The sequence below is a fragment of the Colobus angolensis genome, unplaced genomic scaffold (assembly GCF_000951035.1).
Source record: "Colobus angolensis palliatus isolate OR3802 unplaced genomic scaffold, Cang.pa_1.0 Scaffold120, whole genome shotgun sequence".
In the NCBI taxonomy this organism is placed as follows: Eukaryota; Metazoa; Chordata; class Mammalia; order Primates; family Cercopithecidae; genus Colobus; species Colobus angolensis.
In genome coordinates, this window is record NW_012113142.1 from 3,428,606 (window position 1) to 3,447,226 (window position 18,621).

At 55.7% G+C, this 18,621-nt stretch overlaps 1 protein-coding gene across 1 annotated transcript in view; it reads left to right on the top strand.

The window, feature by feature from the left end:
• The window catches only part of LAT2 (linker for activation of T cells family, member 2), an 18,770-nt gene extending 2,003 nt beyond the window's left edge, over positions 1–16,767 (top strand). The window contains exons 2-14 of the mRNA XM_011930702.1: positions 2,803–3,079; positions 3,936–4,058; positions 4,827–4,866; positions 7,792–7,835; positions 8,009–8,057; positions 8,266–8,303; positions 8,633–8,668; positions 8,754–8,784; positions 9,672–9,727; positions 11,736–11,792; positions 12,019–12,198; positions 12,626–12,747; positions 15,884–16,767. Of these exons, the coding sequence (XP_011786092.1) occupies positions 3,965–4,058; positions 4,827–4,866; positions 7,792–7,835; positions 8,009–8,057; positions 8,266–8,303; positions 8,633–8,668; positions 8,754–8,784; positions 9,672–9,727; positions 11,736–11,792; positions 12,019–12,198; positions 12,626–12,732 (732 nt within the window). The 5' untranslated portion in view covers positions 2,803–3,079; positions 3,936–3,964 and the 3' untranslated portion in view covers positions 12,733–12,747; positions 15,884–16,767. The remainder of the gene's footprint in view (positions 1–2,802; positions 3,080–3,935; positions 4,059–4,826; positions 4,867–7,791; positions 7,836–8,008; positions 8,058–8,265; positions 8,304–8,632; positions 8,669–8,753; positions 8,785–9,671; positions 9,728–11,735; positions 11,793–12,018; positions 12,199–12,625; positions 12,748–15,883) is intronic.
• Positions 16,768–18,621: the final 1,854 nt, after the last annotated feature.

Consider the following 18,621-nt stretch of genomic DNA (forward strand, 5'->3'; position numbering starts at 1 on the left):
GATCTCCTGACCTCGTGATCCGCCCGTCTCGGCCTCCCAAAGTGCTGGGATTACAGGCTTGAGCCACGGCGCCCGGCTAATTTTTTATTTTTAGTAGAGACAGGGTTTCACCATGTTGGCCAGGCTGGTCTTGAATTCCTGACCTCAGGTGATTTGCCCACCTCAGCCTCCCAAAGTGTTGGGATTACAGGCGTGAACCACCGCACCTGGCCAACAGCACAGGATGTATTCAGTCCGGGGGCAGACACACGACTCTTTGTTAAATTTTACTTGTTGTTTTTAGAGACAGGGTCTTGCTCTGCACCCAGGCTGGAGTGCAGTGGTACGATCTTGGCTCACTGCAGCCTCCAACTCCTGGGCTCAAGTGATTGTCTTGCCTCAGTGTACTGAGTAGCTGGAACCACAGGCATGTGCCATTGTGCCTGCCTAATTTTTTTCATTTTTTTGTAGAGACAGGGCCTTGTTACATTATCCAGGCTGGTCTCGAACTCCTGGCCTCAAGTGATCCTCCAGTCTCAGCCTGCCAGTGTTGAGATTACTTACAGGCGTGAACCACCACACCCAGCCTGATCCCATTTTATTTATTTATTTATTTATTTATTTATTTATTATTGAGATGGAGTCTCACTCTGTCTCCCATGCTGGAGTGCACTGGCGTTTCTCAGCTCACTGCAACTCACTGCCTCCCGGGTTCAAGCAATTCTCATGCCTCGGCCTCCCAAGTAGCTGGAATTACAGGCTTGTGCCACCACGCCTGGCTAATTTTTGTGTTTCTAGTAGAAACAGGGTTTCACCATGTTGACCAGGCTGGTCTCAAACCCAAGTGATCCTCCCATCTCGGCCTCCCAAAGTATTGGGATTATAGGTGTGAGTCCCTGTACCCAGCCCGACCCCGTTTTACAGATGAGAAAACTGAGACTGGGGGCTCCCAGGCACAGACTAGATTTGGTCTCATGAGCCCTCCCTCAAGACAAGGTGCTCCAACCTCATAAGCCTGAGATGAACTTGAGCCATGCTGGAGGGGTTGGGGGTGCACCCTGGGTTGGGGACACTGAGGCAAGGTGAGATTTGGGGAGGGAGAAGGGCAGTGCCCAGGTGGGCCATGGGGAGGAGAGAGCAGAGCTTTCCTTGGACAACCTCCCGGGGTGACGTGGGTCGTGCCAGTCACACGGCTTGGAAATTCACTTGTTCCCACTGACTCACTTGGCTTTTGGGGAGAGGCCCGGTGGCTTCTCTGTGATGGTCCCTGACCGTGGCTCAGGGCCGCGTGGAGATCCCGCATCATCTTACCGCAGGGATTTGGGAAGTCCAGAGAGGTCCTGAGACTTGTCCAAACCCACCCAGCTTTCAAGGACGGCCCAGGTCCTGATGGGCCTCCGGGATCCCAAGGCAGGAGGCAGGCAGCCTGGAGCTCCTCCTTTTTTTTTTTTTTTTTTTTTTTGAGATGGAGTTTCGCTCTTGTTGCCCAGGCTGGAGTGCAATGGTGGGATCTCGGCTCACTGCAACCTCCACCTCCCGGGTTCAAGCGATTCTCTTGCCTCAGCCTCCTGAGTAGCTGGGATTACAGGCACCCACCACCACCACGCCTGGCTAATTTTTTGCATTTTTTTAGTAGAGACAGGGTTTCACCATCTTGGCCAGGCTGGTCTTGAACTCCTGACCTCATGATCCACCCGCCTCGGCCTCCCAGTGTTGGAATTACAGGCATGACCCACAGTGCCTGGGCTTTTTTTTTTTTTTTTTTTGAGATGGAGTCTTGCTTTGTCACCCAGGCTGGAGTACAGTGGTGTGATCTCGGCCCACTGCAATGTCCGCCTCCCGGGTTCAAGCGATTCTCTTGCCTCAGACTCCTGAGTAGCTGGGATTACAGGCATGAGCCACCACACCTGGTTAATTTTTGTATTTTTAGTACAGACGGGGTTTCACCATATTGGTCAGGCTAGTCTCGAACTCCTGACCTCGTGATCTGCCCACCTTGGCCTCCCAAAGTGCTGGGATTACAGGCGTGAGCCACTGCACCCAGCTGGAGCACCTCCTTTTAAGTCCTGTTTACTGGTCCAAGCCTCACCTTCCCTGGCTGTGGGATGGGGAGGAACCCTCCTCACTCGTGGCCAGGGTGGGAAGAACACTGGGGTGGGTGACAGTGGACACTCGAGAGTGTTGGCTTCACAAATGCCCGCCATGTTCAACCCCTTCAGAGACCCCACCACCCTCAACTCTGTCCTCAGCCATCTCCAGGGGGCCAGGTCTCCTTATTATTATTTTTTGAAACAGTCTCGCTGTGTTGCCCAGATTGGAGTACAGTGGCATGATCACAGCTCATTGCAGCCTCGATCTCCCTGGGTTCAAGCAAGCCTCTTGCCTCAGCCTCCCAAGTAGCTGGGACCACAGGCATGCACCACCATGCCTGGAGAGAGAGAGAGAGAGAGAGAGAGAGATTTTTTTTTTTCTTTTTGAGATGGAGTCTCGCTCTGTCGCCCAGGCTGGAGTGCAGTGGCACGATCTCCGCTCACTGAAAGCTCCGCCCCCTGGGTTCATGCCATTCTCCTGCCTCAGCTTCCCGAGTAGCTGGGACTACAGGTGACCCTGCCTCAGCCTCCTGAGTAGGTGGGACTACAGGTGCCCGCCATCACGCCCAACTAATTTTTTTTTTGTATTTTTAGTAGAGATGGGGTTTCACTGTGTTAGCCAGGATGCTCTCGATCGCCTGACCTCATGATCCACCTGCCTCAGCCTCCCAAAGTACTGGGATTACAGGCATGAACCACCGCGCCCGGCCTTTTTTGTATTTTTTTTTTGTAGAGACAGAATTTCACCATGTTGCCCAGGCTAGTCTCGAGCTCTTGACCTCAAGCGATCCTCCCTGCCTCGGCCTCCCAAAGTGCTGGGATGAAAGGCGTGAGCCACCACGCCTGGCCCGGGTCTGTTTCTAGTTGCGACAGCTATTGGAAGCCCACTGGAGAGGGCCACGCTTCCATTCACCAGGCCACAGTGGGTGGTGTGCGTGTGTTTTGCTGAGCCTGGTCATCACGCTGTGGCTCCAAGGCTAGGACCAGCCACAGACCAAGAAGCCAGCCAGGTGCCAGCCGGGGATTCAGGGCTCCCCCCGAACATCCTGTCTTCAGCCCAGCCTTGGCATCCCAGCTAATTTCATCCCAGCCCCCTGCAGCAGTGCGCTAGGGCCCCATCCCTCTGCGGATCACCTTTCTCCGCCTCATGCTGTTGGGCCACCTCCTCCAAGAAGCCTTCCCCAACCTCCCTCCTCCCAGCTCCCACCACAGGCAGAATCTGGGTTTGCAGTTGTTTCAGGAATGGAAGCCCCATTCCCAGGTCCTAGGGGGACCCCAAGGCAGGAGGTGGGCAGAGAGGGGTCCTGGAAAGCATAGAGGAGCCCTGAGTCGCTCTGGGGTGGGCAAGGGCTTCCGGGTGCTTCTGTGTGAGTGGTGGCCACAGACTGTCACCTCCAGGAGCCAGGGTGGGTTTATTGGAGGCAACCCACTGTGGGTTGATGGGCAGAGCCAGGGCTGGGGACAGGACACTGGGGCCTGAGTCTTGTCTTTCCACTTAGCAGACGTGAGTTCTCTGGCCTCAGTTTCTCAATTTGTGAAATGCAGTGAACCTCGTCTTCAAAGGGCGGTTGTCTGGATTAAGGGAGGCTGTGTGTAGGGCTGTGTGTGTGCACATGGGGCCGTCTTGTGGGCCACCAGAACCTTCCAGCACTTATCAAGGCTGAAGATGGCCCATGGGGCAGAGGTGTTGCTTTGGGGTCACATGGGGTGAACAGGACTGGTTCTGTCCTTGCCCAGTGCAGGAGCGGGGAGGGAGGTGGTGTTTCTGCAGCCTGGGCTCAGGTATGAGGCTGTCCGAGCACATGCAGGTGTAGGGTGGGATTCCTGAAAAAGGGGCCCCTTGCTCACGGGCACCTCCCATTTCAGCATCACAGGAGGCAACACCAGGAGCCAACATGAGCTCAGGGACTGAACTGCTGTGGCCTGGAGCAGTGCTGCTGGTGCTGTTGGGCGTGGCAGCCAGCTTGTGTGTGCGCTGCTCACGCCCAGGTAGGCGGGGGTCCCGGGAGCATGATGGGGAGAAGGTGTGGATGGTGGATCTCAGAGACCGTCTCAGGCCCAGACGTGGCTGTGGTCAGAAGGGGCGGTCAGATGAACCTCGTGATGTGAGCCCTGAACCCCTAAACTGCCCCCTGAAGACAATGGTGAGGTGCACCTGTGGGCTTTGGTTTTGCCAGGTCAACTGCGATATCGGGCCAGAGAAATTGCCCCAGACAAGGGAGGGGAGGCGAGGTTGCCTGTGGCATCCACTTTCCCAGCCTCTCCTCTTCTAAAAGAGGGTGAGCAAATACAGGTGTTTTTGTTGTTTTTTTTTTGCTTTTTGAGACAGAGCCTTGCTCTCCCAGGCTGGAGGGCAGTGGCGTAATCTCAGCTCACTGCTACCTCTGCCTCTCGGGTCAAGCGATTCTCCTGCCTCAGCCCCCTGAGTAGCTGGGACCACAGGTGCCCGCCACCACACCTGGCTAATTTTTGTGTTTTTAGTGGAGACGGGGTTTCCCCCATGTTGGCCAGGCTGGTCTCGAACTGCTGACCTCAGGTGATCCTCCTGCCTCGGCCTCCCAAAGTGCTGGGATTACAGGAGTGAGCCACCACACCTGGTCCCAAATACTCTTTAATGTCAGGTGGCCGGTGATGATTGACAGTTTGGCCCCCAAGTCCTGTCTGAGTCCTGCTGGGAGACAAGCCATGGTGGGGGGTGTCTGACCTCATTTCGCAGCTGCCCCCAGACCCTTTGCTAATCCTGGCCTGTTCTTGCAGGTGCAAAGCGGTCAGAGAAAATCTACCAGCAGAGAAGTCTGTGAGTTTCCTCGATGTCCCTAGCCTGGTGTATTCATGTGCCCTGGGCATGGGCGTCCCCAAGGGAATTCCTGGCACCCTGTCCTTCACCCCTTCACTCACAGCTCCTCTGTGCCAGGCTCTAGCGGGTCCCTAGCCATCAGAGAAGGGAGAGGAAGTGCCTGGGGGCTGTCCAGGCCCTGCTGCAGCTTGGGTTATGGAGGGCTTTCAGAGGCAGGGATGCCTGGACTGTGGGGCTAGCCACTCTTCAGCTTTCCTGTGAACCCCTCTAGAAGTCCAGGCATCTGGCCAGGCGCAATGGTTCACGCCTGTAATCCCAGCACTTTGGGAGACCGAGGCAGGTGGATCACCTGAGGTCAGGAGTTCGAGACCAGCCTGGCCAACATGGTGAAACCCCGTCTCTAATAAAATACAAAAATTAGCCGGGCCTGGTGGTGGGTGCCTGTACTCCCAGCTACTCTGGAGGCTGAGGCAGGAGTATCACTTGAACCCAGGAGACGGAGGTTGCAGAGAACTGAGATTGTGCCACTGCACTCAAACCTGGGTGAAAAAGCGAGACTCCATCTCAGGAAAAAAAAAAAGAAAAAAAAAAAAAGAAGTCCAGGCACCTGTGTCTTCAGCCTCCCTTTGACCCCAATCCCCCAGGGCTAGTCCGCTCTCCCCCTGCAATGCAAGAGACAGAGACCCCAGCACAGGGTGAAATGTGAACATTGTTGGAGTCTCCCCTGGGAAAAGCTGCTAGAGCTCAGGGGAGGATGTGGGCAAGTCCCTTGGGGGACCAGGGAAGGACTGTGAGAAAGAGCCAGGGAAGGGCAGTGGGTTCGACACTGCAGGCTAGGGCTAGAACCCAAAACAGCCTGGGCACATGGGCAGTGGCCACAGGTGTCCTTTAAGAGAATGACTTGCTGTGGGCCCAGGAGACCTCGGAGACCCACACACGCACGCCCGCACACACATCCTTCCTCATTTCCTTTTGCAACTGAAAAACCACAGTGAGATTTGAAAATAGAATCTTCATCCTTGCTCGATGTGGGCCAGGGCTAGACCTTTCTGGGTCTTTCTGGCCATGTGGCTTTCTGGCCTGCCTGCAACCTCCCCCGATGCCCCCCACGCCCTTGACTCCTCGGACACTTCCCCTCTCCCCTCTTCTCTCAGGACCTGCCCACCCCCTGGCCCCCGATTGATCTTAGAGCCACAGATGGTCAGGGCCAGACTCAGGGTCCCCATGTGGGAGGTGGAAGGGGAGCTGTTCGGTCCCCTCCCTGGAATGCCTTTGCCTGCCTCTCCATCTGTCACCTCGGTTGGGCTCAGTCCCACCAGTCTGCATGAAGTGACTGCTGTGAGCACAGGCTCCATTCCTCTGTTGCTTCTCCCAGGAAGCCACATCTGACTCTCTCCTGTGGATTTAGGGTATCTCTCCTAAATCAGGTCACCCTGAGCCCCAGTCTTCCAGGACTTTGGAAGGCTGGGCCAGGTACCCATTCTGGTTCAGAGGAGGAGCCACCAAACCTGCTTTAATAATGAGCGAATCCACTCCATCACCTGTAATGGTGGCTTCCATTTTCAAGAGCAGCTCATGGTCCAAGATGGCAGCTGGGGTGCCGCCCCTCATCTCTGCATTCCCAGCAGCAGGAAGAAAGAATGAACAAGGATACAAAGGGTGTCTCCCAGTTGCCAGTGCCCCCCTTTAAAAAGATTTACTGGAAGTATCAACAACCTTGGCTTGAGTCTCATAGACCAGAGCTTAATCCATGGCCACACTTTGGTGCAAGGAAGGCTAGGAATAGTCTTTTATTTCTTTCTTTATTTATTTAGAGATGGAGTCACATTTACTCTGTTGTTCCAGCTGGAGTGCAGTAGAATGATCTTGGCTCACTGTAACCTCTGCCTCCTGGCTTCAAGTGATTTTCCTGTCTCAGCCTCCCGAGTAGCTGGGAATGCAGGCATGCACCACCATAACCAGCTAATTTATGTATTTTTAGTAGAGATGGGGTTTCTCCATGTTGGTCAGGCTGGTCTTGAACTCCCGACCTCAGGTAATCCGCCTGCCTTGGCCTCCCAAAGCCCTGGGATTACAGGCGTGAGCCACCACACCCGGCCTCGAGTGTGTGCTTTTTTTTTTTTTTTTTTTTTGAGATGGAGTCTCACTGTTGCCCAGGCTGGAGTGCAGTGGCCAATCTCAGCTCACTGCAAGTTCCGCCTCCCGGGTTTAAGCCACTCTCCTGTCTCAGCCTCCCAAGTAGCTGGGACTACAGGCGCCCGCCACCTCGCCCGGCTAGTTTTTTGTATTTTTTAGTAGAGACAGGGTTTCACCGTGTCAGCCAGGATGGTCTCGATCTGCTGACCTCGTGATCCGCCCGTCTCAGCCTCCCAAAGTGCTGGGATTACAGGCTTGAGCCACCGCGCCCGGCCGAGTGTGTGCTTTTTTAAGGAATTGCAAACACTCGCTGGGACCAGCAGGTGGGAGGCAGCCTCTTTGTCACTCCTGGCTGAAATGTTTTACCCCAAGTCACTTCTGGATTCCTCATCACCTGCCTTCATTCACCCTCATGCCCCAGAATCTCAGGGCTGCCTCCTCAGCCCTGTCCACAGACCCCTCCTGACCCGTCTCCAGGGGCCTGGGACCCCCCCCCAGCAGGATGTGGCCCTGTTGAGGCCACGTCAGGGATGGGTCTGGCTGAGAGCCGGGCTCCAACCCAGGACCCTGTGTGAGGGGTGGGCACCTAGTGCACAGAGGGGCCACAGAATGGGGGTAGCAGGGGAGCTGTGAGTCTGAGGCCTGAAAGGACAGCGGTTCCTCCCCGCTGTCACCCTGGTCCATCTCTCTGCTCTCCCTCCTCGTCCCTGCCTGTCCCTCTCTCCTGTCCCTGCATCCTCGGACTGTGGGAGGCCAGGCCCAGGCTCAGCACAGCCCATGCATTTCCAGGCGTGAGAACCAACAGAGCTTCACAGGGTCCTGGACCTACTCCTGTGAGTCTCCAAGGGCCCCCGGGCTGGGCTCTGAGTTGGGGGTGTCCCTATCAAGTTCTCTCGGTCCCCATCGCCGTAAGACCATGGCCAGGCCTGATGTGGGGGGATGATGGGGTGAGGGGGCTGGGCTAGCCTGGAGGCCCAGCCAACACCCCACTTCCTGCCCTTTGCAGTGGTCGGGCAGGCATGGCCAGGACCCCTGGAGGACACGGCACCGACAAGGTAGGTCACAGCCCCCCAGGAAGTGACAAGAAGGAAAGTCCTGTAGGTCCCTACCTGGTGAGCCCAGGTCAAGACCTCCCTCCCTCCCCGGGCCCCAGAGCTCCAGGGCTCAGCTATGAAGGCCCCACCAGGGGTATGGGGGGATGTGTCCTGGGGGGCATCTCCCCCACGGCCCCTCCTTCAACCCCCTCCTTCCCCCTCCCTGCAGGAAGGACAAGCTGTTGCAATTCTCCCCAGGCCTGGAGGGTGAGTGGCACAGGGCAGGGACAGGGACAGGCCTAGCCAAGCTGGGACTAAGACAGGTGAACACCCCGTGGGGCGGGCGTTGTGCAGTGGGGGCTGTGGGGCCAGGCGAGACCTCCCCAGGAGAGACACACAGGCTGGGGCAGGGCGGGCTCCTGGAATCGGCCTGGCAGGGGGAGGGTGCACACTCGCACATGCCCCACTGAGGGGACAGGGAGCACTGCAAAGGCTCAGACACGGGAAATAGCTCGCCCTGCCTTGGGCTGCAGCGCCCGAGCTGGGTGGAAAGCAGAGACCAGGGGAAAGAGCGATGAGCTGGACCTTTCTTCCAGATCCAGCATCTTCCAGGTACCAGAACTTCAGCAAAGGTAGGTGGGCTGCTGGGGAAAGGGGGAGGCCACAGTGGGGGCCACAGCCCATGGGCTCAGGCCCGATTCTCGCCTCCTCCCGCAGGAAGCAGACACGGGTCGGAGGAAGGCTACATGTGAGTGACCTTGGTCCCGTCCCCCTGCCCCGCCTCTCCCCCCACCCCACCTGCCTGCCACAGCCCTGGGCTTCCTGGTCCAGGAACCACCCTCTTGCACTAGAACAAGGCATCCAGGTTCCCCTCCTTCTCCTGGCAGGCAGGCATTGGGTGACACTGTTGTCTCTCAGGTGACCCTGCTTTGTGGGACCGGACTTGGCCCTGCTCTGGGACACAGGGTGTCAGGGGTGGGGGACGGAGACTCATTCAGCATCACCCAGTCAAAGACAAGCTACAGGACACCCAGAACCCCTCTGGGGTGTTGCATCATCTCACAGATGGGCAAACTACAGGGACTGGCCTAAGGTCACAAAGCAAGGTGGCTCGCCAGGTGCGGTGGTTCATGCCTGCAATCCCGGGACTTTGGGAGGCTGAGGCAGGCAGACCACCTGAGGCCAGGGGTTCGAGACCAGCCTGGCCAACATGGTGAAACCCCATCCCTACTAAAAATAATTAGCCAGGCATGGTGGTGCGCGCCTGTAATCCCAGCTACTTGGGAGGCTGAGGCAGGAGAATCGCTTGAACCGCGAGGCTGAGGTTGCAGTGAGCTGAGATCATGCCATTGCACTCCAGCCTGGATGACAGAGACTCTGCCTCAAAAAACAAAACAAACAAACAAACAAACAAAAAAAAGGTGGCTCCAACCAGGCAGCTGGCCACACCCTCCAACCCCCGGTGGCTCAGGGGTCCCAGGAAGTGGGGGTGGGGGAATCAGAGAGGAGATCCTGGCAGACCCCCATGACGAGCAATAGTGGGAGCAGCCCTGGCCTCACCGTCCCCCTACAGAGTCCCCCAACTCGACCTCCAGCCTGCCCTGAAACCTGTGCTATGTATGTTCTCTTGGCCAGAGACCCCATTGCCATGGAGTATTACAACTGGGGGCGGTTCCGGAAGCCCCCGGAAGGTGAGGTGAAGGACAAAGCCGGTGGCGGGGGAGGAAGTAGAGTGGGAGGTCGGGGCAGAAGCCACACCTCTAGCAGGAGACGAGGCGGGCCTGGGTTCAGGTGAATTGGCAGAGCCGGCTGGGTGGACAGGAGGCTGGTGCTGCAGGCAGGGGCCAAGGAGGGTTAGGGGGCAGGCGGGTCAGCATGGGAGCTGTGGGCACAGGCGTGGGAGAGAGGAGTGAGCCACAGGGGCAGGGAACTAGAGGGCTGGCTCGGGGAGGTCGGGGGAGGCCAGGTCCTTGTCAAAGAGGACTGAGCATCTCCTCCTGAGCCCAGAAGGTACCCGGGACGGTGATCCCTGCGGGCTCTGAGGCCACCAGAACCTTGGTCCCTGAATACCTTTGCTTTGTAGAAAGGGCAACTGAGAGGCTGGGCACGGTGGCTCATGCCTGTAATCCTAGCACTTTGGGAGGCTAAGGTGGGTGGATTACCTGAGGTCAGGAGTTCAAGACCAGTGTGGCCAACATGGTGAAACCCAGTCTCTACAAAAATAAAAAAATAAAAAAAATAAAAATTAGCCGGGCATGGTGGTGCATGCCTGTAATCTCAGCTAGTCGGGAGGCTGAGACAAGAGAATTGCTTGAACCTGGGAGACGGAAGCTGCAGTGAGCTGAGATCATGCTGTTGCACTCCAGTCTGGGCAACAGAGCAAGACTCCATCTCAAAAAAAAAAAAAGGGCAACTGAAGACTCAGGGTGGGAGGAGCCTGCTGAGAGGTGCATGGGCCCGGGGCTTGAATCCAGCTGCCTGACCTGGCTCCTGCCTGGACCATGCTGGGTAGGTGTTGGGGGGTCCTCTTCTGCCCCACCACTGCCACCTCCATTTTTTTTTTTTGAGACAGAGCCTTGCTCTGTCACCCAGGCTGAGTGCAATGGCACGATCTTGGTTCACCGCAACCTCCACCTCCCAGGTTCAAGCGATTCTCCTGCGTCAGCCTCCCAAGTAGCTGGGATTACAGGCGCCCGCCACCACGCCTGGGTAATTTTTTGTATTTCTGGTAGTGATGGGGTTTCACCGTATTGACCAGGCCAGTCTTCAACTCCTGACCTCAGGTGATCTGCTCGCCTAGGCCTCCCTAAGTGCTGGGATTACAGGCGTGAGCCACTCCCCAGCCAGCAGTGCTCATTTCTTAGGGCTCCAACATCACTGATGTATTTTGGGTGGGGCATCGGTCAGAGCCCAGCTTCCCCATTACAAGATGGGGTGCCAGGCGCTGAGGTGCCACACTCAGCCTGGGTCCCCGAGCAAAGCGTCCCCAGCCTGCCCTGCCCTGTCTGGAAGAGTCCAGCCCCTCCCGGCAGTGGCTCTAGGGAAAGCTCCTGATTAGAGATGAGCCTCTGAGGCTGCCCCTGCCTCCCTCCCTTCCTCCAGCCACCCATCATGGGCCTGAATTGCAACCCTCCCCCAGAGTACCTCCTCCCGAGTGCATTTGGAGGGGATCTCAGAAGACAGAGAAGGAGGCTGGACACAGTGACTCATGTCTGTAATCCCAGCATTTTGGAAAGATCGCCTAAGTTTAGGGGTTGGGGACCAGCCTGGGCAACACAGCGAGATCCTCTCTCTACAAAAAATTTTAAAAGTTAGCTGGGCACGGTGGTATGTGCCTGTAGTTCCAGCTACTCAGGAGGCTGAGGGGTAGGAGGATCATTTGAGCCAGGAGTTGGAGGCTGCAGTGAGCTATGACTTTGCCAATGTCTTCCAGTCTGGGTGACAGAGCGGACACCGTTTCAACAAGAAACAAAGAAGACAGAGAAGGAGCTCAGTGCTCAGGGAAAAGCCTACAGGGGCGCCAGGCCAGAGCCCATTAGGAAGCTCATCCAGGAGAAGGCTTGAGGTCCCAGAGGACCCAGAGGGCTAGGGCTTGGCAGGAAAGGTCCCCTGCAAAAGGAAGGCAGGACAGAGGCGGAGGACGAGCCAGGCCTTGCAGGGCCTGCCCACACCCCGTGCCCGCTCCTCTCTCTCCTACAGATGATGCCAATTCCTATGAGAACGTACTCATTTGCAAGCAGAAAACCACAGAGCCAGGTGAGGCTGCCCAACCAGGGGCAGGCTGGGGCAGGGAGCAGCAGGCCTCCTTGGCCCCTGCACTCTCCACTGCTCAAAGGCCGCCCCCACTTTGAAACCGAAGGCTGTCAGATCCCTGGGTACCTTTGGGTAGAGTCTTGCCCCTAGTATCCTCGGAGGAGGCTCTGTTGGCTCCTGGTGCCTCTGTGAGACTGAGCCGGGGGGGGCCTATTCTCCCTCTCTGCAGTTGCCCAGCAGGACGGCACAGGTGGCCTCTGCAGAGGGGACCACATCCCGTCGCCGGCCCTGAAGACTGGCCCCACTTCTGGTCTCTGTCCCTCTGCCTCCCCGGAAGAAGATGAGGAATTCGAGGATTATCAGAACTCAGCATCCATCCATCAGTGGCGCGAGTCCAGGAGGGTCATGGGTAGGTGGCCAGAAGAGGATGCGGGGTGGCCCACTTAGGGTAGGCTTGAGGGACTGGCCTGGAAGGGTGGGCTGAAAGTGGGCTTCCCTCCAGCCAGTCCAGCTAATCCCACAGTGATGCCTGGGTGCAGGGGCAGCTGCAGAGACCTTGAACCACACAGGACGGCCCTCGGCAGCCACCCAGCCTCCGGGGTGGGGTCAGGTCCTCCCGGGCAGGCCGCCCCGTCCAGCTGCATGCATGCAGTAACACATTCACCTGCTCTCAGAGCAGGATGATCTTCAGCAAATCCCAGAGATGGGACAGACACACACTGCCAGAACCTGTCCGGCATGGCATTTCCCACAGGCTGTTTTGTGGAGTCTGGGGGAATAGTTATGGGTGTCTCCACATGAACCACTCGATGACCTGTCTGCCCACTGGTCTGCAGGGCAACTCCAGAGACAAGCCTCCCCTGGCCCGGTGGGAAGCCCAGACGAGGAGGAGGATGGGGAACCGGATTACGTGAATGGGGAGGTGTCGACCACAGAAGCCTAGGGCAGACCAAGAAAGGTACAGCCCCTGCTCTCCAGCTGCTGTGGGCCAAGGACCAGAGGTCTTGCCAGGCTGCAGGTCCCCCAATCCAAGGGAACAGCCGAGAGTGTGGGTGGAGGGGCCATGGTGGGGGCTGCAGAGTGCACCCATGGGTGCTCCAAGAGAGCAGCTTGGCGACTCTGTTCCTGTGTTCTGGCCAGGGGCATCAGGCAGGGAATTCTGGTGACTTTGGGGGCAAAGGAGTGGGCACCGGGTGGGTCTCCCAACTCCACTGCATCTTCCCGGCTGCCACCTTGGACCAAGTGACAACCTCCCAGAACTTAGTTCCTCACATAGTGCCCCCCTCTCAGACAAGACATCGCACACATGGCTGGGCGCAGTGGCTCACGCCTGTAATCCCAGCACTTTGGGAGGCCGAGGCAGGCAGATCACCTGAGGTCAGGAGTTTGAGACCAGCCTGGCCAACATGGTGAAACTTCATCTCTACTAAAAACACAAAAAATGAGCCAGGCGTGGTGGTGGGCGCCTGTAGTCCCAGTTACTTGGGAGGCTGAGGCAGGAGAATCATTTGAACCCTGGAGGCGGAGGTTGCAGTGAGCGGAGATCGCACCACTGTACTCCACCCTGGGAGACAGAGCGAGACTCCGTCTCAATAAACAAATAAACAGACAAGACATCGCACACAAAGCCTCAGCCCAGCAGGCACTCGGTCAGTGCTGGAAACAGACAGAAGGCGGGGACATTGGGAAATGTAACAGTGGTTGAGAGGCACTGAGGAGCCACCGCAGGCCAGTGAGATGGTGTGATGCTAAGCGTTCACACGTGCACCATCTCTTGGCACCCAAAGCCACAGAGCAGTTAAGCCACCTGCCCAAGGTCACATCTTGGAGTAAGGGGAGGAGATGGAAGCCCCAGTGGTCAGACATCAGACATCAAAGCCCAGGCTGGGTCTACCGCTTGGGAAGCAGGATGGATCCCCAGAGGGTCTTGAAGGCTGCCCAGAGCCCCCACCTGGGAGACCCAGGCCGTCATCTCAGTGAGCAGGCTGGAGGGTGGAAACCACATTGAACCTGGGCGGTCAACAGTCAGCCTCAGGGGCAGGTGCAGGAGTTTGAGCCGAGTGTGCAGAGCCCCACGTCATTCATTCAACCAGTATCCACTGGGCCCTTGCTATGGGCAAGTCCTGCTCTAGGCGCTGGGGACACCAACATAAAGAACAGGAAACCCCTGACCCCTTAGAACTTACGTTCCGGTGGGAGAGATAAAACAGATAGGGCCGGACACAGTGGTCACGCCTATAAATCCTAGCACTTCGGGAGGCTGAGGCGGGAGGATCCTTTGAGCCTCTGAGTTTGAGTTTGTTGCCGGCCTGGGCAACATGGCAAGACCTCTGTTTCTACAAAAAAAATTTTTTTTTTTTTTAATGAGACAGAATATCACTGTCACTCAGGCTGGAGTGCAGTGGCATGATCTCGGCTCACTGCAACCTCTGCCTCCTGGGTTCAAGTGATTCTTGTGCCTCAGCTTTCCAAGTAGCTGGGATTACAGGCACGCGCCACTATGTCCAGCCTCTACAAAAACTTTTCAAATTAGACAGGCATGGTGGTGGATGCCCTAGAGTCCCACTGACTCGTGAGGCTGAGGTGGAAAGATCACTTGAGCCTGGGAGGTCAAGGCTGCAATGAGCCACGGTCGCTGCAGTGAGCTGTGGTCGCGCCACTGCACTCAAGCCTGAGCAATAGGGCAAGACTCCATCTCAAAAAACAAAACAATTTAAAAATTAGCTGGGCATAGTGGTGTGTGCCTGTAGTCCCAGCTACTTGGGAGGCTGAGGCAGGAGGATCACTTGAGCCCGGGAGTTCAAGGCTACAGTGAGCTATGATGGTACGTACCATTGTACTCCAGCCAGGATGACAGAGTAAGACCCTGTCAAAAAAAAAAAAAAAAAAAGAAAACAGGTAAGAAGACATGGCATGTTCACTGGTGGTAAGTCCGGCAGAGATAAACAAAACAGGGAAGCAGGGCAGGAAGTAGTGTGGGGCTGTGGGCACGACGGGGTGTTGCAATTTAAGGAAGGAGGCTAGAGAAGCCTTTCAGAGCTCCCTTCCGCACCCCATCTGGGGGAAGGGCATCCAGGCAGAGGGGACAACGGAGGCCCCAGGGTGGAATGAGCCCCACAGGTCTGAGCAAAGCCGGGGTGGGGAGGAGTGGGTGAGGGGAAACTAGTGGAGGTCGAGGCCGGAGGTGGGGAGGCTGACCAGGCAGGGCCAGCACTTGGGGTTTTACTGCATGAGATGGGAGGGAGGGAGGGAGACAGAAAGGTTGTTTTTTCTTTTTTTTTCATTCCTGTTGCCCAAGCTGGAGTGCAATGGCACAATCTCAGCTTACTGCAACCTCCACCTCCTGGGTTCAAGCGATTCTCCTGCCTCAGCTTAGGATTACAGGGATCTGCCACTACGCCTGGCTAATTTTTTTGTATTTATTTTGTTTTTTGAGAAGGAGTCTCGCTCTGTCACCCAGGCTGGAGTGTGGTGGTGCAATCTTGGCTCACTGCAACCTCTGCTTCCTGGGTTCAGGTTTCTCCTGCCTCAGCCTCCCAAGTAGCTGGACTACAGGCACGTGCCACCACGCCTGGCTAATTTTTTTTTTAGTAGAGATGGGGTTTCGCCATGCTGGTCAGGCTGGTCTCGAACTCCTGACCTCAGGGTCGCCGGCCCACCTCAGCCTCCCAAAGTGCTGGGATTACAGGCGTAAGCCACCACGCCCGGCCAATGGGAAGGTTTTGGACAAAAGACTGGCTGGATGTTTCTAATTCAATTTCTCTGGCTGTTGGGCAGACAAATGGGTACTGGGAGAGTGGGTACAGGAAGCCCAGGAAGGACCCAGGCACTGGTGCCATCTGGGCCAGGGGTGGCAGCAGTGGAGACAGGGGTGGGCAACATGGCAAAACGTTGTCTCCACATAATATACAAATTTGCCAGGTGTAGTGGTGCACACGTGTAGTCCCAGCTACTCAGAGGCTGAGGTGGGAGGATAGCTTGAGTCTAGGAGGTTGAGCTGCTGTGAGCTGTCCCCAAACCAGTGGTTCTGGTTCTCAGGAACTAAATACGGATCAAGGCAAACCTCCTCCTACAAACTTTCCTCTTCATTTAAGGAGCCAAGGCGAAGAGGGACTACTGTGCTCATGGACCTGTTGCTGCCTTCCAAGGACCATTTCCCAGAGCTACTCAACTTTTAACCCCTGCTCCTGGAAGGAGAACCAGCCACCCTGAGGACCACATGGCCAGGCACGCACAGCCCAGGAAAGGACAGTTACCCACAGGAGCTGCAGCCCTGCCACCAAGCCCTCTCCCAACCCGGGCTTTGTAGGGCAGGCACCTGGTACCGAGGGTAACCCGGCTCCTGGTATGGGTGGATGCGCAGGATTTAGGATAAGTTGTCGCCCTGTCCCCATACCTAAACCGTTGTCCAACACTGGTATCTGTGTCCTTTTGTGCGATGAATTTGGATTCCTAATTGCTATTGTTGGTTGCCGGGGTCTTAAAGGATTGATAAGCTTGTCCAGTTAACTTATAGAGGGGGAGCCATATTTAATATTCTGGATTTCAGAGTAGAGATTTCTGTGTTGTCTCCTAGAAAGCATTACATGTAGTTAATTTCAGCATCCTGGTTGGGCGGGGCCCTGGCTCTCTTCCCCTTTAGTGGGACCTCCCCTTTCTTTGGGCTTCAGTTCACTGAGGAAGAAATGAGGCTGTCGCCATCTTTATGCGCTTTCAGTGGAGACGTCATTTGCTATGGACAATAGTGCGTGAGAGTTTAGAGAAGTAGTGACCAGAAAGGGGCAGAGTAGGTCTCCTCCATGGCCCGGAATCCTCCTCTGCTCCAGGGCTGGCCTCTGCAGAGCTGATTAGACAGTAATGTGACTGTCTCATGGGAAGAGCTGGGGCCCAGAGGGACCTTCGGAGTCAGAAATGCTGCCAGAAAAAGTATCTCCTCCAACCAAAACATCTCAATAAAACCATTTTAGTTGAAAAGCAATGATTATCCTGTGTCTCCTTTCCCCTGCTTCAGGTAAAAAACCTTTCATAAAAATACAAAAATTGGCTGGGCATGGTGGTGCATGCCTGTAGTCTCAACTACTTGGGAGGCTGAGGAAGGAAAATCACTTGAACCCAGAAGGTTGCAGTGAATGGTGACTGCACCACTGCACTCCAGCCTGGGCGAAAGAGGGAGACCTTGTCTCAAAAAACATAACCAAATACAAAAAACCTTAAGGGAATGATGGCCACAGCTCCTGTTTAATAAAAAGGGACCCTGAGGGCGTCAGGCCTGCAGATGGGGTCTTAGTTCCCAAGTCCAGCCGTCTTTCTGGGATGGCCCAGGGACTCTTCCCATGAGAAGAAATTAATGCAACAAGTTAGGAAATCCGAAGAAACGTCTAGAACCCAACTGCTGCCCGCGTGTTACTTCACACCCTGAAGTCCTGACTGCACCTCAGGGACAAGCTTCTCTTCCTTGTTTTTTTGTAAGAGTCTCGCTCTGTCACCCAGGCTGGATTGCAGTGGCACCATCTTGCCTCACTACAATCTCTGCCTCCTGGGTTCAAACAATTCTCCTGCCTCAGCCTCCTGAGTAGCTGGGATCACAGGCGTGCACCACCACGGCCAACTAATTTCGTGTTTTAGTAGAGACAGGATTTCTCTGTGTTGGCCAGGCTGGCCTTGAACCCCGATCTCATGTGATCCGCCGGCCTTGGCCTCCCAAAGTGCTGGGATTACAGGCGTGAGCCACTGTGCCCAAATGGGCCAGGTATGGTGGCTAACACCTGTAATGCCAGCACTTTGGGAGGCTGAGGTGGGAGGATTACTTGAGACCAGGAGTTTGTGACCAGTCCCAGCAATATAGCAAGATCCCATTTCTACAAAAAATTAAAAATTAGCTGAGCATCGTGATGCATGCCTGTAGTCCCAGCTACTCAGAAGGCTGAGGTGGGAGGATCACTTGAGGACAGGAGTTTGAGATCAGTCCCAGCAATATAGCGAGACCCATTTCTACAAAAAATTTAAAAATTAGCTGGGCATCATGGTGCATGCTTGTAGTCCCAGCTACTTGGGAGGCTGAGGCTGCAGTGAGTCAAGATTGGCCCACTACACTCTAGCCTGGGCAACAGAGCAAGACCCTATCTATCTTAAAAATAAAAAAAATTAAATAATTAAAAAAAAAAAACGGAAACAAAATAGTATCTTACCAAAAAAAAGGCAATTCTACAAATTAGTAGGAAATTCCCCGGGGAATTCTAAAGCAAGCACAAAGAGTATGGTCTAGAACACAGGAAGGGCGTCACGGTGTTTTCCTGAGGGCTGGGCTGCGTCTCTCCACTCTGCGGCCCTCTCTGAGAGGCTCGCCACCTGGCCATTCTGAGAAGTGAGTCTAAATAGGAAATGACAGCAAACCCTGCCCTCGCCCTGGGGAAGTGGCCCCTTCAGGCTTCTAGAAGAACCGAGATGAGCTTGTGGGTCTACTATCTAATCGCCTTTTCTACTTGTAGGCTGCCAAGGCCAGTAGAGACAGGAAGCTGGTTTTCCTCGAGGCTTCACGTGGTCACCTTATTGCCGACAAACACTGCAAGGCTTTATTAGCTAAAATGTCAACCCACACACAGATCAGAGACCACCCTTAGCTCCTCTGCACCTTTCCACCCCGTACCACATCAGTGGGGCGGAGGCTGAACGCAAACACTCGTGAGGCACAGATGTCCTAGAAGCAATCATGAAAGCCACGGGAGTTTATTTATTTAAATTATTTCCCCCCAGACAGAGTCTCTCTCTGTCACCCAGGCTGGAGTGCTGTGGCGTGATCTTGGCTCACTGCAACCTCCACCTCCTGGGTTCA